Source organism: Mizuhopecten yessoensis, unplaced genomic scaffold (genome assembly GCF_002113885.1).
Source record: "Mizuhopecten yessoensis strain PY_sf001 unplaced genomic scaffold, ASM211388v2 scaffold716073, whole genome shotgun sequence".
In the NCBI taxonomy this organism is placed as follows: domain Eukaryota; kingdom Metazoa; phylum Mollusca; class Bivalvia; order Pectinida; family Pectinidae; genus Mizuhopecten; species Mizuhopecten yessoensis.
Window position 1 is genome coordinate 36475 of NW_018479934.1, and position 24405 is coordinate 60879.

The window sequence follows — 24405 nt, forward strand, 5'->3', positions numbered from 1 at the left end:
GTTTGTGGACTATGTGGCACATTCTGTCCCTGTTTGTGGACTATGTGGCACATTCTGTCCCTGTTTGTGGACTATGTGGCACATTCTGTCCCTGTTTGTGGACTATGTGGCACATTCTGTCCCTGTTTGTGGACTATGTGGCACATTCTGTCCCTGTTTGTGGACTATGTGGCACATTCTGTCCCTGTTTGTGGACTATGTGGCACATTCTGTCACTGTTTGTGGACTATGTGGCACATTCTGTCCCTGTTTGTGGACTATGTGGCACATTCTGTCCCTGTTTGTGGACTATGTGGCATCTTCTGTCCTGGTGCTGCTTTGCCAGTGCAGTGCAGTTTTTAATGTCTAATGCTACAAAATAAAATCATTCTTTCCTATCCGACGTCCTCTAACTCAAATAGGAATTTATATATATCTATATTTGTTTTTCTTCTTTTAAAAATATTTAAATTTCTTTTACTTTTAAATAGATACTTTTTTTCTATTTCCTTTTCTAATTTTACTCTATGTTATTAGTGGAATGGTTATTAGCCATCTCAAACATTTATTTCTGTGTATTAAAAGGAACATATTTTCAAAATATAACGTTTCGATTATTTATGTCTTTAGGTTCCTTTATTTTAGATACTTTCAAGATGAAATATCTTATTTTTTCTGTTTTATAATGATTAAAGATTTTGTCTGATGGTTATGTAGATTAACTTCAAGACTGATATTATAAACTGATTCCATTTATTTTATGACAGCAAGATTAATCATGTCTATATAACCACTGTTATACTATTTTCTTTATGCAGTTGTTATTCTTTTTATATAGAAAATCATCGTTATTCAGATAGATATATAATCATTTTTATTGGTTATTTATACTTTTGTCATTCTGATCTTTATAATTGTTTTATTGTTCTGGTCTACAAAAATTTGTTGTTGTGTTTCTGTTTTATATACCAATATTTTCCTGTTTATAAATCAGTGTTATTCTCTTCTGATTATCCTTGTATTTATGTTTTTATGATAAAATTATAATTCTGCTTTTTTAACAATTCTTAAATTGTTCTACAAAAATATTGTTATTTTGATGTAAATAATACTTTTTATTTCGTTCTATGATATCTTTAACTAATGCTCTGTAAACCACTGTGATTCGTTTCTGTAATGAATATTGCTATTCTATTCCTTGAATTACTGTTATTCTGTATTACAATAACTATTTTAATTTTGTTCCATAAACATTGAATTTATGTGCTATTAAACCATCGATATTACTATTCTGTAATTAACATTATTTGTCTGTTCTATTAATCAATGTTATTCTGTCCAACATTAATCAATGTTATTCTATCCAACATTAATCATTGTTATTCTATTCTGTAACCCATCGTTATAACTATTCTGTAATTAACATTATTTGTCTGTTCTATTAATCAATGTTATTCTGTCCAACATTAATCAATGTTATTCTGTACAACATTAATCATTGTTATTCTGTCCAACATTAATCAATGTTATTCTGTCCAACATTAATCAATGTTATTCTGTCCAACATTTATCATTGTTATTCTATCCAACATTAATCATTGTTATTCTATTATGTAACCCATCGTTATAACTATTCTGTAATTAACATTATTTATCTGTTCTATTAATCAATATTATTCTGTCCAACATTAATCAATGTTATTCTATCCAACATTAATCATTGTTATTCTATTCTATAAACCATCGATATAACTATTCTGTAATTAACATTATTTGTCTGTTCTACCAATCAATGTTATTCTGTCCAACATTAATTATTGTTATTCTTTTCTATAAACCCTCGATATTACTATTCCGTAATTAATATTATTTTCCTTTTCTATAAATCAATGTTTAATGTCCAATATTAACCATTGTTATTCTTTTCTTTAAACCATTGCTATTTCTATTCTGTTCATAATAATATTTGCCTGATCTATAAATGAATGTTATACTGTCCAATATTAACCATTATAATTCTATTCTATAATATATTGTTATTATGTTCTGTGATAAACACTTTATTTCTATTCTATGAATCAATATCATTCTGTTCCACATAAACTTTGTTATTCTGTTTTATGATGAACTATTATTGTCCCGTTCTGTAACAGACATTGCTATTCTCTTCTTTAACAAGCGTTATTATTATTTTTATAATAAACCATCGTTATTCTGTTTAGTAATAAACTATTTTTATTCTGTTTCGTAATTGATATTCTGTTTTATATTGTTATTCTGTTCTGTAAAAAGTTTTACTATTCTGTTTGATAATCGTTATTTTGTTCTGTAATGAATATTATTATTCTGTTAAATATATATCGTTTTATATACCATTGTCTTTGGTTCTAGAGTGAACATTAATTCCAATTTTTATTAGTTTTAATGTAAATGATACCATATATCATGCTTTTCGATTACGAATAAGGAATGCTAATTATTATTTTCATAATACTTAAGTAAATCTCACTAATAATGGACCACAAAAACAGGTTTACATACTCCACTGTGCTGGAGTATCCCGGAAATCGTAATGGCTAGGCGTGACAATTCATTACAATGACGACTTTAATTCACGAAACGAATTCATGAAAAATACATTATCAATCTTTTTTTCCATTAACAAAAGGAAAATGTCTTCGAATTTTCCTCATTCATGTTTCCATTATTTGGACGAGAAATCTCATTTCGCCCTTTTGTTTAAATCTATCTGTTGATAAAACAGTTGTGACGCTAGTGCTTATCGTAGTTCATCTAGGATTATCTGCGCATCTTTTATCCGAATTCCTTCAATATCATCAAGATGAACGGGTTTCAGGTCAGAGCAGAAATTAATTATTTTTTATCAACTACATGCCAAAACAATTAACATTATTTCCTGGATGGTACCTTATGGGGGCACGTCATTAAACCCTAATTATACAACCACCCATTAGGTTGTACGGAGTTCTAGGTCAATCATCTTTAATATCACCATTAATTATCACACATTTCGGCAGCCATCAACAAATTACACAGTAGCTGAAACTGACATGCTCTTCGCGCGCTCTATCTCCCGCCAAGAGTTATGTCATGAATGCACAGGCACGTACACAGAGCCTCTGCGGGGTGAAGATAAACCACTGATCGGACCTCCGTTACTGGAGAGTTCAGTACGGATTTCACATCGGTTAAGCATGGAGTACATATCCTGTGAACAAGGTACACGACAGACTGAAATCACATATGATCCTCCGACTACAGAAATAAATACTCTTCCACTTCATGTTATCTGGCTTCAAAGGATATGTCCGCTCCGATAACACAATCCGTTCGGTCGACGAGGGGTGCGGCTATATGATGTTTTACTTTTTCCTACAATCGCTTACATGTACTGTTTAGTATGAAATTGACGTAAATAGATGTTTTAATTTAGACCATAATGAAACTTTTACGGGAAATAAGGGAAACATTAAAGAACTAAATGTTGCATGTCGTTGGATGATAATAAAAACACTTGAAATACCTCTCTCTATTTAAGCACGAATTCAATAAAATAACAGAGCCATTTCTTATCTTATTTGAATCACACCTTTACAAATAGATAACTTATGTCTATGAAAAACGAAATATCCAAGGAACATCCAACAGGTTATTTCTTTTTCTATAAGAACAGTATGGAACACGTCAGGTCCTTATTTCATATATTTGTTAGATAACAGAATGGAACACGTCATGTCCTTATTTTATATATTTATAAGATGACAGAATGAAACACGTCATGTCCTTATTTTATATATTTATAAGATGACAGAATGAAACACGTCATGTCCTTATTTTATATATTTATAAGATGACAGAATGAAACACGTCATGTCCTTATTTTATATATTTATAAGATGACAGAATGAAACACGTCATGTCCTTATTTTATATATTTATAAGATGACAGAATGAAACACGTCATGTCCTTATTTTATATATTTATAAGATGACAGAATGAAACACGTCATGTCCTTATTTTATATATTTATAAGATGACAGAATGAAACACGTCATGTCCTTATTTTATATATTTATAAGATGACAGAATGAAACACGTCATGTCCTTATTTTATATATTTATAAGATGACAGAATGAAACACGTCATGTCCTTATTTTATATATTTATAAGATGACAGAATGAAACACGTCATGTCCTTATTTTATATATTTATAAGATGACAGAATGAAACACGTCATGTCCTTATTTTATATATTTATAAGATGACAGAATGAAACACGTCATGTCCTTATTTTATATATTTATAAGATGACAGAATGAAACACGTCATGTCCTTATTTTATATATTTATTAGATGACAGAATGAAACACGTCATGTCCTTATTTAATATATTAATTAGATGCCAGAATGGAACACGTCATGTCCTTATTTTATATATTTATTAGATGACAGAATGAAACACGTCATGTCCTTATTTTATATATCTGTTAGATGACAGAATGGAACACCTCATGTCCTTATTTTATATATTTATTAGTTGACAGAATGAAACACGTCATGTCATTATTTTATATATCTGTTAGATGACAGAATGGAACACGTCATGTCCTTATTTTATATATATGTTAGATGACAGAATGGAACACATCATGTCCTTATTTTATATATCTGTTAGATGACAGAATGGAACACATCATGTCCTTATTTTATATATATGTTAGATGACAGAATGGAACACCTCATGTCCTTATTTTATATATCTGTTAGATGACAGAATGGAACACCTCATGTCCTTATTTTATATATTTATAAGATGACAGAATGAAACACGTCATGTCCTTATTTTATATATTTATAAGATGAATCACATAAGAAGGATGTACTCTTCTGAGAAGTCAAAATATTCCCGTATTAAACTTTGTTTGGAAAAAAAATGGCATAGTGGAAAATGCAAAAAGAATTATATGTCCGTGTGTTCGTGTGTGCTATGATCGGTCAGAGATACCAATTTAACACATGTGATTTAACCATTTGCAAAACAAATTCATACAATATCTTTTAAGTGTGTTATCAGATATGTATTAATGTTTGCAGAATTGATGAAAAGTATTTTCTTTTAAATTATGGAAGTAAAAATTCTAAAACTTAATCTTTTAACTCAGAAAAGCGATTTAAGTTAGTTAGCCCTCGCCCCATATTTTCCAGTGACAAAAATACGCATTTTGTTCACTATCGTTTCAGATTTAACGCGTGATGCAAAAAGTTCTGCTACAAATCTTTCTTAATATTTAATAGATCAAACTGGCTGCCGAATTGGTTTTTTTTTTTTAATTCTTGTAAAATCTACACACACCATGCATCTAGTTTTTTGACACATTTTTTCAAATGAGTTTTGCTTTAAAAATACATCATGAATTGTTAAATTTTACAAAAACCCGTTACACGAGATTAAAACGAGACTTGAACGTGATTTAAACCTCAGAAGAGTACATCCTTCAGTAGAATATAATAAATAATAGATGACAGGATGGAACACATCAGGTCCATATTTTACATATTTTGTAGGGGGTAAGGTAGAACACGTCTTATCCTTTTTACTTATCTCCAGTAGACTATAACAATTTGTTTGGGACATGGTGAAAATATTCAGGGCCTTATGATACATATTTAGCACAGGAGAAACAGGTCAAGTCATATATTAAGTAGAAGACAAGACGGAGCAAGTCATGTCAAAATTACATATATTCAGTAGAGGACAAGACGGAACAAGTCATGTCAAAATTACATATATTCAGTAGAGGACAAGACGGAACAAGTCATGTCAAAATTACATATATTCAGTAGGGGCCAAGACGAAACAAATCATGTCAAAATTACATATATTCAGTAGGGGCCAAGACGGAACAAGTCAGGTAAAAATTACATATATTTAGTAGAAGACAAAACAGAACATGTCGGGTCAAATTTACATATATTCAGTAGACGACAAGACGGAACAAGTCAGGTCAAAATTACATATATTTCGTAGAACACAAGACGGAACAAGTCAGGTCAAAATTACATATATTCAGTAGGGGCCAAGACGGAACAAATCATGTCAAAATTACATATATTCAGTAGAGGACAAGACGGAACAAGTCAGGTAAAAATTACATATATTTCGTAGAAGACAAGACGGAACAAGTCAGGTCAAAATTACATATATTCAGTAGAGGACAAGACGGAACAAGTCAGGTCAAAAGTACACATATTCAGCAGAGGACAAGACGGAACAAGTCAGGTAAAAATTACATATATTCAGTAGGGGACAAGACGGAACATGTCAGGTCAAAATTACATATATTCAGTAGAGGACAAGACGGAACAAGTCAGGGAAAAATTACATATATTCAGTAGGGGCCAAGACGGAACAAGTCATGTCAAAATTGCATATATTCAGTAGGGGACAAGACGGAACAAGTCAGGTAAAAATTACATATATTCAGTAGAGGACAAGACGGAACAAGTCAGGTAAAAGTTACATATATTCAGTAGGGGCCAAGACGGAACAAGTCATGTCAAAATTGCATATATTCAGTAGAGGACAAGAAGGAACAAGTCAGGTCAAAATTACATAAATTCAGTAGGGGACAAGACGGAACAATTCAGGTCAAAAGTACACATATTTAAAGAGGACAAGACGGAACAAGTAAAGTCAAATTCACATATATCAAGTACAGGACAGGATGGATCATTTCATGTCTTCACTTCGTTCAAGTTATTACTGAAGAAGCATAAACAAATTAGGGAGCAGCTACTTGTATCAAGTGTTTTATTTATCACATTTTCAAAGAAATTCGAGCGAAGCAATAAATTTCATTTATACCCAATATATTTATGATAATTTTACGATCTCGAGATATATTGGTATCGACTTAAATATTGTAATTATATTAATTCCTCGCACTTGCTAGAAATCATAGCAATTGAATTTTGCTCTTAATCTCCGTTTACAGTGTAACTTGTTGATTTATAAACCACTGCTGTTGATGAGAAATGTTCCTACCTGTAATAAATGGGATCCGAGTTCCTTGTCGAGCCGAGTTCTATGTCCAATCTGTCTTCGTCCCCAACCATCACCAAGACCTGGCCAAGAAACAAGGATTACATTAATTATATATCTAGTATAAGTTAGCATACAGGGGTGGCATGTCTGATGCTGTCCTCCATTATCACCAAGACCTGGCCAAGGAAACAATAATCATATATCTAGTATAAGTTAAAGCTTCATACAAGGGTAGCATGCCTGATGCTGTCCCCAATTATAACCAACACCTGGCCAAGGAAACAATAATCATATATCTAGTATACGTTAAAGCTTCATTCAAGGGTAGCATGCCTGATGCTGTCCCCAATTCTAACCAACACCTGGCCAAGGAAACAATAGTCATACATCTAGTAGAAGTTAAAACTTCATACAAGGGTAGAATGCCTGATGCTGTCCCCAATTATATCCAACACCTGGCCAAGGAAACAATAATCATATATCTAGTATACGTTAAAGCTTCATTCAAGGGTAGCATGCCTGATGCTGTCCCCAATTGTAACCAACACCTGGCCAAGGAAACATTAATCATATATCTAGTATAAGTTAAATCTTCATACAAGGGTAGCATGCCTGATGCTGTACCCAATTATAACCAAGACCTGGCCAAGGAAACAATAGTCATACATCTAGTAGAAGTTAAAACTTCATACAAGGGTAGTATGCCTGATGCTGTCCCCAATTATCAACAACACCTGGCCAAGGAAACAATAGTCATCTATCTCGAATAAGTTAAAACTTCATACAGGGGTGGCATGACTGATGCTGTCCCCAATTATCACCAACACCTGGCCAAGGAAACAATAGTCATCTATCTCGAATAAGTTAAAACTTCATACAGGGGGGGCATGTCTGATGCTGTCCCCAATTATCACCAACACCTGGCCAAGGAAACAATAGTCATATATCTAGTATAAGTTAAAACTTCATACAGGGGTGGCATGTCTGATGCTGTCCCCAATTATCACCAAGACCTGGCCAAGGATACAAGCATAACATTAATTATACATCTACTTTATGTTAAATCTTCATACAGGGTAGGCATGTCTAATGTTGATGTGATTCTATTGATGTTACAGAGCAACTAAATACATACATAAAATTTCCAAAGTTAGCCTTACTCTTTAACATGGCAATCATTGGTTACAAACTGCATAAATGCTACTTTTTCATATTATTATATTTTGATATGCGAATTACAGATTATAAATAGCATACAATGCTATATATCTTTTTATTTGTTTCTAATTGACATGAATGTGTTAGTTTAAGAGAGAGTAATATGAGGAGAAACAAGAGACTTCCCTAAAGTGGAGAGATACCGACCACAGTAATCTGTTATTGTAACCCGTACATAGTGCTACATGAGACCTGATAGTTGGGGAATATTGGTCGATTTGACATTTCCAAACGAATAGGTTTCATTCATTTAAGACTCTTTTTAAGCAACACTGGCTTAGCAAACGGGTACACAGGAGTCGTGCTGTGTAGACTCCGCCCTGCATCGTATTTCCTTACAACTACGGTGTTATTCGCGTGTAATGGCGGAGGGGCGAAACGACCAACTTACAAAGACCCCTTAATTATAGAGTTTTCTTTAGCTCTCTAAATAGCATATTATAGGAACAAAGCACAACGGGAAATCCGCTTAATGAGATTTTAATCAATTAGGAGAAAATGTTCGATACTGGTTTCAATTCTGACCGTATAATGGAATCCGGATTTTTACCAGTTCCGTGCCAGTAATTAATATTGACGTTCTTTTGGCCTACAGCAAAAAAGCACTGGAAAGCCGTTAGTCGGCAGGAGGGGGCTAGTTTGTGAATAGCGTTTGGTTTCAATGTTGCGACAAGAGGGCTGCTCATAAACACCCAATTTGTCCATCAATCCGAATGATCCGTTATATGGGGGCCCGCCGGGGGGTTAGGACGTGTTGATGTTAACAATATGTTCCAGTTAGGAGGCTCCATTTGGGGATTTGGCAAATAGGGATTGTCAGGAATAAAAATGCCAGAGAAACAAACCTGCCCTCGGGAGACAGTCACACAGACAAACAAGCGTAGATGAGTAGATGAGTGAGGTGACATTGAATAATTTTCATGGAGAAATAAATGTCTTATAAACTAATAATAAACATTCTAAAAATAGAATAAATCGAGAACCTACAGATAGAAATCACTAATTAGGTTTAAATCAAACGTTAACACAAAAAATTACCCCTAACGTTTCCTAAGACGGAAAAATATTAAAAAAAAACAACACCGCTTATATGTATAACATCATAATCATGATCCATCGAAAAAATACGGATTGGTACAACTCACATACTTTTGTTCTTATATCTAGCCAATGTCACGTACACGTAAATTCGTGTAGGACTTGTTATATAACTTGTTTATTATTGTGGTTTGGTGTAGACATACAATAGGATGGAGAACCCTCAGCCGACATGTCGGGTAACTGCGCGGCTTTCTACTGAAGTAGGATGTATATATAGATACACAACACGGATGAACTATAAAGTCTGACAAACTTAGCCATAGGCTGTGACATCTACACAAACTAAACTGCTTACACATCGAATTGTGTTAAAGTTCTTACAATTTTAGGGATGTCGATAAACCAATAAACAAATCAGAATTGGGTAGCATAATTAATTATCCATAAATATTTAAGGATTAACTTGAATATATTTTTTATGTTATGGAGCTATAACACAAAAAACAGGAGTGAACTCGCATCAAAATTATTACGCCGTTGTATCAACCAATCAAAAGCGACGTTACAAACGGCGACGTCATTTTTATACGTTATGGGTTGATAACATAAATTGGTAAGCCAATGAAAATGCTTGTTACAAGCAAGATTAAATTATAACACTAGCAATCAAACTTAGCCCAACACTTGCCAATATGTATGTGCACACCATAGTTGGTTGGTAGACCTTTTGGTGGTAGGTGTATTTATTGAACGGAATCAAATAAGCCCATCATGTGTCGGTAGTTTAATACATTATTATACATGAATCGATTTGGCATTCGAAAGCGAGAGATAAAAAGGGAAAAAACACTGGGAAAAACCCAGACAGGAACAGAGGAAACATCAAAACAAACTAAAAACATCCCAAACCATCACAAAACACTGGGATACCCAGACAGGAACAGAGGAAACATCACAACAAACTAAAAACATCCCAAACCATCACAAAACACTGGGATATCCAGACAGACCCTAACTAGACGGGCATGTGAACCAGTTCCCTGGGAAACTGAACCCCGGCCATTTTGGTTGAAGGCGAGTGCGCTATCCACTGCGACACACTGTCACCCCTGTACCACAAGTAGTACTGGTCATTAGGTATGTCTTTAAATCCGGGGTCCCCTGTACCACAAGTAGTACTGGTCATTAGGTATGTCGTTAAATCCGGGGTCCCCTGTACCACAAGTAGTACTGGTCATTAGGTATGTCGTTAAATCCGGGGTCCCCTGCACCACAAGTAGTACTGGTCATTAGGTATGTCGTTAAATCCGGGGTCCCCTTTTCCACAAGTAGTACTGGTCATTTGGTATGTCGTTAAATCCGGGGTCACCTGTACCACCAGTAGTACTGGTCATTAGGTATGCCGTTAAATCCGGGGTCAACTGTACAACAAGTAGTACTGGTCATTAGGTATGTCTTTAAATCCGGGGTCCCCTGTACCACAAGTAGTACTGGTCATTAGGTATGTCGTTAAATCCGGGGTCCCCTGAACCATAAGTAGTACTGGTCATTAGGTATGTCGTTAAATCCGGGGTCCCCTGTACCACCAGTAGTACTGGTCATTAGGTTTGCCGTTAAATCCGGGGTCCCCTGTACCACAAGTTCTACTGGTCATTAGGTATGGCGTTAAATCCGGGGTCCCCTGTACCACCAGTAGTACTGGTCATTAGGGTTGCCGTTAAATCCGGGGTCCCCTGTACCACAAGATCTACTGGTCATTAGGTATGTCGTTAAATCCGGGATCTCCTGTACCACAAGCAGTACTGGTCATTAGGTATGTCGTTAAATCCGGTGTCCCCTTTACCACAAGTAGTACTGGTCATTAGGTATGTCGTTACATCCGGGGTCCCCTGTACCACAAGTAGCACTGGTCATTAGGTATGTCGTTAAATCCGGGGTCCCCTGTACCACAAGTAGTACTGGTCATTAGGTATGTCGTTAAATCCGGGATCTCCTGTACCACAAGTAGTACTGGTCATTAGGTATACCGTTAAATCCAGGGTTGTATATCGGTTACCAGTCACCTTTCCCTGTTTGCTGTATTCTACTTATTGGAACACTAAAGACAAAGATGTTTGTTTCTGCTGTCATTACGTACCACTTATAAGTCCTAAATGGAAAACAATGGCCTTTTGCTGCAGTGCATATACCAACTAAACTAACAAACAGGTGCTTTCTTAACTCGAACTTCTAGTTGTTAGTTTACGCCACAAGGTGTCGGGCTCTGCTAGTGGACACTACCAGTCGTTCCCGAGACTGACCATACTATTGTAGCTGGAACTCATTCTCGCACAGTTTACAATATACTAGGTATAATTGACGTGGTGTAGCCTAAAGTTGTTAGATTGTAACGTTACACCTGGTTATATAGACACCTGTCCCTTCTGGCTGTATAATACATTTGTTTCAGAACAATATTAACATGGACGTTTAATTCTTTTGACCTTTAGTAATACTGACAAGCCTTTAACGGTTCTAATTGGACGGCAAGGTGATATGGTGATATGGTGATTTGGTGATACGGTGATATGGTGATTTGGTGATACGGTGATATGGTGATATCGTAATAAGGTGATTTGGTGATATGGTGATAAGGTTATTTTGTGATATAGTGATATGGTGATGAGGTGATACGGTGATATGGTGATATGGTGATATAGTGATATGGTGATAAGGTGATATAGTGAAATGGTGATAAGGTGATTAGGTGATTTGGTGATATGGTGATATGGTGATATGGTGATAAGGTGATTTGGTGATTTGGTGATAAGGTGATATGGTGATATGGTGATATGGTGATATGGTGATAAGGTGATTAGGTGATTTGGTGATATGGTGATAAGGTGATTTGGTGATTTGGTGATAAGGTGATATAGTGATATGGTGATATGGTGATAAGGTGATACGGTGATATGGTGATATGGTGATCAGGTGATAAGGTGATATAGTGAAATGGTGATAAGGTGATAAGGTGATATGGTGATATGGTGATTTGGTGTTTTTGTGATATGGTGATATGGTGATAAGGTGATATGGTGATATGGTGATATGGTGATAAGGTGATATGGTGATATGGTGATATGGTGATAAGGTGATTCGGTGATTTGGTGATATGGTGATAAGGTGATATGGTGATATGGTGATATGGTGATAAGGTGATATGGTGATATGGTGATATGGTGATATGGTGATTTGGTGATAAGGTGATATGGTGATATAGTGATATGGTGATAAGGTGATTTGGTGATATGGTGATATGGTTATGGTGATATGGTGATATGGTGATACGGTGATATGGTGCCATAACTCGTTCACTTTGTTTGGATTTCTGTATCTTCTTTAAATGCAGTTTAAGTGATTATAGTCAATCAGCAAATAAAGTAAATAAGTCTTGTTCCTTGTAAACACCGAACTATTACAGTCAGGTTCTGATAACGTCCATCATGTTTCTTCAAAACAGATTGAAGTCACTTCGGTAAAAACAAATCATTATTGTCGTACTGTAGAGCCATGTCGAGATATGGCGAGGTGATCATTATTGTTGTACTGTAGAGACATGTCGAGATATGGCGAGGTGATCATTATTGCTGTACTGTAGAGACATGTCGAGATAGGAAGCTGAAGAAGAGGAATCTTTAGTATCTCTGATTTCAATTTCTGGACATTTAATGGAAACAGTCCTTTTTATTTATAGTTAAAATGTCAACAATATAAGGATGCGGAATTAAAGGATTCATCGTGATGGCTCTAACAGCTCTGCCTAAATCAAACTATAAAATAGAAGGTGGACAAATTCAGTGTCCACGTTACAAGTTGTACAGCTTTTTTCATCGGAATACCGAGAACCTGTACAAATATTCTTCCACTCAATACGAATTATCGCCCGTGTAGTTTGTCTTATTAGCAAAGCGAGGCTTTACATAATAAGTTTTATTTCTATTGATCTTTGAGACGTGACTTGGTTTTACCACGAGGAGTGTTGGTATATAGTATGGAGAACATTTAATAGAGGGTTCGTTCTTCAGTGATGCAAGATTCCCCAGAACTATTTAAAATGAAAAATAATTTGTTCAACACTTTGACGTCTTTACTGCAATTGATAGATAGCTAAACGTTTCTAAAGAACATACGTTATTTTTATGTTGTTTACATCAGTAGTATCCCGATATGCTTGTTGTATGGTAACAGGTTTTATGATATTTATATACATGTTGACAGTTACATATTTGTACATATTACATAGGTTTAATGGCATTCTATAAAGAATATTTGCATGCTTAGACTTTTTTTATTTTACTACAACGTTGTCAGTTATAATATGCACTTCACACCGATGCAATCGGCCATATTTAGAATACCCCGTTAGTCCCTTAGAATACTTCACAGAACCTTGCCGTTCATTAATGTATATAACAAACTGCTCTAAACGTATTATAATATTGATTAATATTTTTTTCCTCTTCAAATTATTCAGTGAAATGATATGTCTTGTGCTCGTTGTTCAGGAAACGTCATGAAAGGTCAAAGGTGATCAGTTGGTGTCAAAAGGTCAACACACACGTGTTCCGAGGTAAACATGGCACCGGTGATTACAGCTTTTGTCGGAGTTTCAGGTAGCGAGTAGGAGACAGATGTTGCTTCGCTCTTTGACGTATTTTATTAATTTACAGAGTAAACATACAGTTGTCGTAAGGTGATAACAGTGTTATCTAGGTCATTCTCCTTTGTTTTCTTTCCATCACTCGTCAAGATGGCCGGTGTATGTATATCTTTTTCACCTCGAGGAAGTAGATCGCTTTTGTGAGACCATGTACCCACCAATTATCTCTAGTTTGGTTAATTAGAGATCGACAGTGATAGGATACAAGCATACATGTCAATCAGATTCGCCAAGCCCTGTAATGGAACGGTTTTATATGTCTACGTATCGTGTCAGATGAGCCTGTCGATTTGTTCTCTGTAACCTATGTACGTAAAGTAGGCGGGAACACGTCACACATCGTTAAAATCGACTTACTCCATACAACTGATTGTTATATATAACTAATAAAACAAGTACAAAAGTCAGTTCAGTTGTTTAAAAACACAACTTGTATTGACGAGTTTCTCACTCCAATGACGGGCATTAACATAAACGATCCGAGTTTGTTGACCAATTGTCTATAGTTATTACCATAAGTAAATATGGTAGACAGCGTTAACAGAGTGAGTTGTCTAACAATTCCCAGTCTTACTGAGCAGGTGTATTACCGTCTCCCCAGTCCTCCCAAGGAGCGTTGTTTGATAACTGATATAGAGTTTTACCTTTGTATCATACTTTACGTTAAGTCATATTGCAGTTTGTATGATTTTGTGTAGCATAGCATTTTATATCAGAATGATGAAAACAAGATATCAAATAAAAGACATCAACTCCGTCTTGTTCCCACGCCAAGTAATGTTGTACAAGCTGTGAATAGCATCTGATATTGAAGATTAAAATTGTCATCTTCTTGTGAGGTTTATGCTAAAATTTTAATTGCATTATAAATTGCTATTATCAAATATTTGGAATCGTTTTAAATTAGACCTAGCCAGTGTTCTGATATTTACCTCCGATAGATTTCACTCTCCTCATTAATACTCTCTCCGTTCATTACCATGAAAACCCCGACCATCTCCATTCTTCACCTGGGTATTATACCGTCCGAGGCGGAATTCCGGCCCGCCTCCAACCCATCAACAATAATTAGCATACCCGCGACAGATCGGGGTATGTTTGCTTTTTCTACCCAAGTATGTTCCCGGTGTGAAAAAATCTATTGAAGAGCTTAATTTGACATTTCCACGGCGGAAGTAAGCAGAAAGTGTTCAATGCGCAATTAGGTGGAAACGGTTTAAAGGCGTTAGAATCATGGAGTAAATTGTTTTAATGAAATATACGTCAATAGACTTTTCGAACGGCAGTTAAGGCAAAGTTGACCACAGGCGACCATATTTTCCCAGTGAAAGTAACACAAGAGTATTTACATCAAATATCAGAGTTAGTTCTTATGTGAAGTTGAGTGACCGTCTGTTTTATGATTTCTAACTGTACAGATAATGTTGATCAGTCTATTACAGCTGTTATGGCATCATTGATTCTTAAAGATCTCAAAACCGTAAAAAAAAAGGTATACCGATCAAAATGCGAGAATGAGTTTGGGTTTATGGTATTTATATGCTCTATCTGGCACAAGGTTGGCTTACTTATCCTGACAGATATAACATATTTCTTAAAACGATTTAGTGGAGTTATTTACAAATTTGTCGTCGCCTTTATGCTTAGGTTTCGGAAAAAAACGTTATTTTGACTAGGACGCTGTCGGGTTTCCGTAGTGTCTCTCTATGTGACAATCGGTATAGCGCAGAGCAAGACAAACACACACGTGAGGTGGTCAAACAAACCCAGCCCTCAGTACGGGTATCCATTCCACCCGGGGCGGACACAGACAGCCGCCGTATTGATCTAACGGCCCGTTCCCCGCCACATCACACTTAATTAGAAACCTACAAACACACTTTAACACTCGGCCCTGGTACTGTTTCGCTAGGAACCGTCATAGGTCCAATTCTAATCCATTCAACAAATGAGAAAATAAATTTATGTACTCTCAAATTGAAAATCAATGTTTCATCAAGGATAGCATTATTATACAAAAGCAGAGTCCGTAATTTTCATTTAACAATAAACTCTCAGCTTTATTCAACAATAAACCTTACTTTTCACTTTAAAGTAATTTGCATGCTCACTCTATGGTAAAATGGAATGCTCCACCTAAAATAATCAATGTGTTTGTGGTCTTAATACCGAAATATTATCATTATTAATTAATGTCAGTCAATTTAAGAGACATGTTCTAGTGGAAACAGTGGGGTGATTTTGTTGCTATGATAACATAATGAGATTACGTCCGATTTCACACGTTAGTCTAGGGTCCTGTATTTTTATACTTACAGGACATTTTATGTTGAGGAAATTTCATCCTATAAAACATTACAAAGGGAAGCTGATACCTCATCCTGTCAGTGATGATATAGCCAGCAGTAAGGTCGACCTATAGCCATCAGCAAGGTCGACTTATATCCATCAGTAAGGTCGACCTATAGCCATCAGCAAGGTCGACTTATAGCCAGCAGTAAGGTCGACCTATAGCCATCAGTAAGTTCGACCTATAGCCATCAGCAAGGTCGACTTATAGCCAGCAGTAAGGTCGACCTATAGCCATCAGTAAGGTCGACTTATAGCCATCAGTAAGGTCGACTTATAGCCATCAGTAAGGTCGACTTATAGCCATCAGTAAGGTCGACCTATAGCCATCAGTAAGGTCGACTTATATCCATCAGTAAGGTCGACTTATAGCCATCAGTAAAGTCGACTTATAGCCAGCAATAAGGTCGACCTATAGCCACCAGTAAGGTCGACTTTTATCCATCAGTAAGGTCGACCTATATCCATCAGTAAGGTCGACTTTTATCCATCAGTAAGGTCGACCTATAGCCATCATTAAGGCCGACCTATAGCTATCAGTAAGGTCGACTTATATCCATCAGTAAGGTCGACCTATAGCCATCAGTAAGGTCGACTTATATCCATCAGTAAGGTCGACTTATAGCCATCAGTAAGGTCGACTTATAGCCAGCAATAAGGTCGACCTATAGCCACCAGTAAGGTCGACTTTTATCCATCAGTAAGGTCGACCTATAGCCATCAGTAAGGTCGACTTATATCAGTAAGGTCGACTTATAGCCATCAGTAAGGTCGACCTATAGCCATCATTAAGGTGACCTATAGCCATCGGTAAGGTCGACCTATAGCCATCAGTAAGGTCGACTTATAGCCATCAGTAAGGTCGACCTTTAGCCATCAGTAAGGTCGACCTATAGCCATCATTTAGGTGACCTATAGCCATCGGTAAGGTCGACCTTTAGCCATCAGTAAGGTCGACCTATAGCCATCATTTAGGTGACCTATAGCCATCGGTAAGGTCGACCTATAGCCATCAGTAAGGTCGACCTTTAGCCATCAGTAAGTATGTGTCCGTGGCTGAATGTGTAAAGTTAGTTGTACACTGGTGGTTACTATGAGTACTGTGACTAGGATATTATGGCAAGTTTACCAATTGTGATACATGTTGGTCAATGAACATACAATTGTACGGTCATTTCGATACACTGTTGTATGAGTTTACTTTCTAGACTGGCACTCGTCTCTGGAATATTGAAATAGTTAGGGGGAAAACTCTAATAATTTTTAACACTTGGTTGTTTCATTCCAGATTCTAAGTTCTAAAAATAGGGAAAGATATGCTTATAGTAACACGCAGCTGGGAAACTCTTACTACAAAAACTTCGGGGCTGGTAGCCTATAAACTTTCCTACAGAAGTGATTTTATAAACAGTTAGTGGCTATCATTGATAGTGACAGTGTTAACGAACGGTGTATGTAGGTGTAAATGTTAACCAAGCCATTTACACGAGTTATATACCACCATATATACAACATTCATCCGTCCAATTCTTGAATATGCAGATATTGTCCGAGACAACTGCTCTGACAATCTTAAAAAATTATTAGAATCTGTGCAACTAGAAGCTGCAAGGATTATCACAGGCCTAAGGAAAGGTACATCACACCAAACTCTATATAAAGAACTAGGCTGGGAATCGCTGTCTGATCGAAGGATGAACCATAAGCTAATTCAGATGTATAAAATAACTAACAATTTATCACCCACATACCTCCATGACATAATTGATCCTCTTATTCATAACCCAGAAAATGATAGGTATACTCTAAGAATTGTAGGAATGTTTAACCCGCCACTATGTCGTACAGAATCCTATGCTAAAAGTATCTTCCCAGTAATGTGCAACAAGTTCAATGGACATGAAAATGATACAGTACATTCCCCTACTCTTAATAAATTTAACTTAACATAATCTTATGTCAACGGAGAAATGAGGCGAGTAACCTGAACTATGATCTGTTCAAAGATCACTTGAAAGAGTCTCCATCTTGTCTGTGTGGTGATGCTTATGAAACTGCTACCCATTATCTTTTACAATGTCTAATGTATACTGACGAGAGACAAACTTTAATAAATGAGATTTTTGAAGATTGTCCGGTTAATCTTGATACTAGAATATTTCTAAATGGAAGCACTATTTTAAACAATACTGAAAATAAATCTATACTTGATAATGTTCTTAAATATATATACAACACACGAAGACTTGTTTAATTAATCAAAACAATCTTTAAGTTTTGTTCTATATAGTCATAACTGATAAAATACTGTCCCTAAACCATTATGTGATTCTACTGATTGTTATATATACATTGATGTTTATATTATACACATAAGGGATTAAGCTTTGGGTGCTGTTTTCACAAGATTCAAGATTTCAAGATTTTTTTTATTACGCTCTGACACACAAAGTGTGTAACAAAGTGTGTAACAAGAGGTCAAACTTTACTGATGTGTGCAATAAAGTAAAACATAAATGTGCTAAGTTTGAATGCTTAGTGTTCTGTGGTTGAATCTGGATTCTTCTCGAGTGGATGATATGTGAACGGTAGAGGCCGTTAGAGACTTTAGAACACTGGCAATACATCTTACACATACACTACATTTTAAATCTTCTAGCTAAATTGCCTCATTTGATTTTTTTATATTTTGATGTTGTTGTATCCCTTACTTTTTATCACTCCTACCAATGATATATATATTGATACTACATGGTTCTATACTTTTAACTACTTCATGCAACAGCAGCAGGGTATGAACAGGGGGCATTAATGACTTGCAAAGAAAAATTACAATTGTAGCAATTTCTCTGTTTAATATATCATTAGGGCATTGCTTTCCTATTACTAATTAATTATGATTGACTTTTTAATAAGAGTATTGTATAGCTTAAAATATCAATTAAATATGTAATTGAAACATACATGGAATTATCTCCCCTAACCATCTGCTATATATAGACTGGGGATCTATGCTACTTATTATAAATAATTTGTATCAATATTTTCTTACAAACCAATTCATTCATCTTTGTCTTTGTCATGTCAACCAAAGGAGATTACTTATATAGGCCTAGCCTGCTGTTCAATCCTATTGTTTACTCAATAAGATATGATGAAATGAAAATAATACCACAGTTAATATATTATGTGTATCATTCTAGAAATCGATAGAACCTTATTTCACAATAGAAATCCTGCATAGCATTTGAAATTTTAATTGCATCTGTTGATAAAAAAAAAAAAATCGTGTTTTTTTATACCATTTCTTGCAAACTCGATCAAAAGTTATTCACATGGCTAAACGTTTTAAAACATATTATAAGATAATTTTAAGAAAACTTAAAATTGAAATATTAATTAAAAAAAGTTCAGGTCAAAATTCAGATAATAATATATTAGGGTAATCAAATACCACCTAATTTAGCAAGAGAGAAACTGCTCAGCGAATTAAATGGATAGACTACTATCTATAGATTTAATAGCGAAAACGCACGTGGTAAGTAAACCAGGTGAGATTAGATTGAATATATATCAGAGGAGATTACACCGAGACTATTACACACCTGTACCGTCTTTAGATAGGTAAATGTTGAGGTATTCTATTTATTTTTTATTTCCACCTCCAATCTGTTCACAGCAGTATGCTAATTCCAAGCTCTATCCGACACTGGCGGAGCACCAAATTAAGGCACAAATGTTTCCGTCTTAACAGCCAGAGAAAAGATAAGAAAACAATCTTTTCAAATGAAATTGTCCGAAGCCCTGGACTCAATTGATTGCGATTCGCAGGTGTGAATTTCTATCCCCGGAGTGACAACTTTAATATGACTTAGGGTCGTAATCACTGGCCCTTCTGCTAAACACATACGGTAAAATAAAGACCCTTATCGGGAGCTCCCACTATTGGGCAATTTATCACCGCGCGATATCGGTGGCTCTCCCGACCTCCCCTACTCGCTGTTTGGCTAATATTAAAGGGGGAACTGGACGATGACCATCCTGTGTTCTGTACGTAACGCGGAAAGATATCACTCTAGAAATCTGACAGGGTTCAAATACTTATAAAATTATGGATAATGTGAAAAAGACCGGCATAATTCAAAAGTATCTTCCATCTTCCAAAAGTCCTTTGAATTAAATAATTATCATTCGATCATTTTAAAACGTCTGACTGTCGCCATTGCACGGAATGGAAATGTAATGAAACCTAGAACGACAAGCATTTGTACTTGTGAGGGGTAGATACGTAATGACCTCAGTGAAGGGGCTGTGTGTAGTGTGGTAAAACTCGTACCACATCATAGGGAAACCTTTGTTTATCGAAGGGCAATATCAAAACATTTAAATTATACACTTTTAATGTGATCTTTTCACACAGACTTGTATTTAATAATAATACTTTGAATACCTAACCAAAAAGCATCATTACACTTTGTAAACCTTACCAACAAATGTTAGCACTCTCCCAACAATAAATAATACTGACAATATATATTATCAATATCCGTAGGTTAGGAATATGTATGCAAAAAATAAGATTAAGAATCCAGTTGTATTAAATCAATAACCGTTAAGTTTAAATTTATGACTGAACATTCACTCAAAATAACTACGAGCTGTCAACATGTTTTATTAGTTTTAGTATTCCTTTTATTAAGATAAGAATTAAACGTTTTTAAAAACACTGTAAAATATGGATGAACGAGACAGAAAAACGCTCTTTGCTATTACTTATGTAAGTCAGATTTTTTTTAATGCTGAAACTAATTTACCTGTTTTTATACGAATGTAAACAGCCTATTAAGTTATGGGTCGGTGGTATGGGACTTTCATAAAGAGCCCGATATTGAGAAACTACATGTGAGCCTCTGTAAAAAGTCACTCGGTACGTAAACACCCGATGTTATGATATGCTTCGAACTTGGACGATTTCCATTAGACATTATTTGAAAATTTAGAATGTTGAAATTGAAAAGATCAGGGAAGTGCATGTTACATGCATGTTATCTGGATATGATAGAATATAAGGACTTATGGTTGATTGATGTAAAAGAGGAATTGTAAAGGTTAGGTTTGGGATAAGTGTGGGAATCGCAACATAATAATGACTATGTTGTATTATTTAATTGTTCAGCAGAGAATTGTTAATAATTTTATGCAAGGTAGTGAAGAAATTATAACTGCTTCTCCTTAAGGAAACCTCCAGGACTATCACTCTTAAGACTGATATTCCTTACAGCAGCCCGTTAATTATTATTTACTAGAAATGGCGAAAACTCGAGTGCCATAATCACATGGCGTAAATATCGAACCATATAACCGTCACCTAAATTAATTATAATACAGCACACACTTAACCAATAATGCATTTTTAAACTAATTAAACTTTACTCAGATTGTGTTTTAAAACTATAAAAAAAATCTTAACTGAAAGTGTTTACGCTACTTTACAAACTTAACAACGAATGTACTACAAAACTATATAAAATTAGCCAAGAATGTATAAACAGTATTTACTAGGCAAGAATATTATATAAATCGATAAAAGCTTAACAGAGAATTACACTATATTCCAAACTATAACCAACTTGACCAAAACATATCCCTCATATAGACCTCTGATATATAGGTGTTAAAAGTGGAGACGCTTAGAAACACCTAGGGATAAAACCAAACAAACAGTCAAACTGTAGGGCATACACAACAACTACAACAAAGCGGATTGTTTTTTAAAAACAGTACATATATTATCTTCTATTAAATAATGAATTCTTTATTATTCTTACTGCTTTTTAACGTTATATCTAACATAACTTGTGTACTTGTTGTACACCTCTGCTGGACAGTGTACACCTCTGCTGGACAGTGTACACCTCTGCTGGACATTGTACACCTTTGCTTGACATTATCTCTGACGTCATTATATTCAGGTTTTACTTCTCACAACAGATACATCACACACACTCTAACACGCTTATAGGATACAAATAAAACGCGACAATCCCGAAATCGATGGTTCAATATGAAAAATAAATTCATCATAATATATGTTCAATTGTCAATATGAATAACAAAATCGGCCAGGGCGATAATATTATGTTCTGTGTTTAATGAATGTTCAGTGTAGATATTTATACGAAATTACTACAACTTAAGTATAACCAAGTATAAAAATAAGTTTAAATAACTATTACATAATTAACGTTTCACTTAAAAAACATTATCTCCAGTATAAAATAAACACATTGCTGTAACATTGTATTACAAATACATAATCAAATAATTAGTGTACGTACTTCTAGAATACACAGGTGGCGACATACCGGTAATTATTTTTTACACTTATAGGATTTATCTGTCTAATTGATGGATAATGAGACTATTTGGATCGCAACATAGTCGTGATTTTGTGTAAATAATTCCAAATCGTGCCATATGATTGGTGCAAAAGTTTTGTATAATAATAAACATACAAACATTTACATGTTAAGTGAAGTGCGTTTAGTTACACTACTGGGTAGGCGATACATTCGTGTAGTTACACTACTGGGTAGGCGATACATTCGTGAATTCGAGCTAACCCTCATCATTCTATCCATTATCACTCAATATTGGACGGTCATGCGTAGAGGGTAGAGAGGTGACGAAAGACATCCAATTAAATCCGCAACCTTTAGGATTTACTGTAAGAAGAGCGTTACTTGGGGATGAGGATATCACAGAGGGTCTCCTTCAACAACTCGTTAGGTTTAAATTACGTTTTTGATGTTAATTAATCCACCAGAAAACAAATGACTCTGTTGGTCTGGACCACGTCGAAGGCGGGCGTGATAGATATACGGGCGTGAGTGTCTGACCGCCTCTCAGTAAATTAGGTAGTTAAGGGTGTGGATCATCACTCATTTACTGATAGGCAACTGTTGATGTCACGACGAGGACACGATTATACTGCTCGATTTTATAAGTCTTAAAACGGTTGTTTTTAAATGCTAAGTTTACGAAAAGGAATAACGACATGTTATTTATTAAATAAGAAAATAAACATATCACTTAAAAGAACTGAAATGATTCGCAAACCGAAATGTGATTTGGTATACAAGTTGAGTAAATAAAGGTCGCTGAAGGCGCGGCCCTGACGGTATGGTCCTCACAGGCATACCCATGTATCTGTTGGAACATTCACGGGGATGTCTCTCTTCGACTCCAGGATAGATGATATACACCAGGTGCAACATTCATCGAAAATTGGAAATCAAACAAGATTTCAGCTAGCTTTACCCTAATCTATCTGGTCCGATCGGGGCTAAAGCACGTTCCCTTTTGTGGTGTGAAGGGGTGGACGTCTGGTACTGTTACATTTGTACACCATTATAGGATAAACATCTGACAGTGCACACCACATATATAATACTCATCAATACAAATCACATAGACGGTTTATGATAAATGAAACAGCATTGAAAGTTTACATTTTAAGTAAAAAGAAAAAGAAAATCTGTAATAACGATAGATTAGATATCCTAATAATTTACTCGTACAGATTTTGTCACAATACCTCTTACAGTTTATGGAAAGTGCGGCTTCTTTAATCATATTGAATTACACATTTCTATTTATATGATATTTCTATTTATGATACTGCGATTTTTATTTTGCTGCAAGGGCATTCATTACGAATGCAGGTCTACACATGTATCCACAGTGTATAACACACTGGTTGTATCCACAGTGTATAACAGACTGGTTGTATCCACAGTGTATAACAGACTGATTGTATCCACAGTGTATAACAAACTGATTGTATCCACAGTGTATAACAAACTAGTTGTATCCACAGTGTATAACAGACTGGTTGTATCCACAGTGTATAACAGACTGGTTGTACCCACAGTGTATAACAGACTGATTGTATCCACAGTGTATAACAGACTGGTTGTACCCACAGTGTATAACAGACTGATTGTATCCACAGTGTATAACAAACTGGTTGTATCCACAGTGTATAACA

General features: G+C 35.3%; 1 protein-coding gene across 1 annotated transcript in view; it reads right to left on the reverse strand.

The window, feature by feature from the left end:
* The window catches only part of LOC110441637 (single-minded homolog 2-like), a 69364-nt gene that overhangs the window by 20722 nt on the left and 24237 nt on the right, over positions 1-24405 (reverse strand). Inside the window, exon 3 of the mRNA XM_021484834.1 lies at positions 7049-7128. Within this exon, the coding sequence (XP_021340509.1) occupies positions 7049-7128 (80 nt within the window). The remainder of the gene's footprint in view (positions 1-7048; positions 7129-24405) is intronic.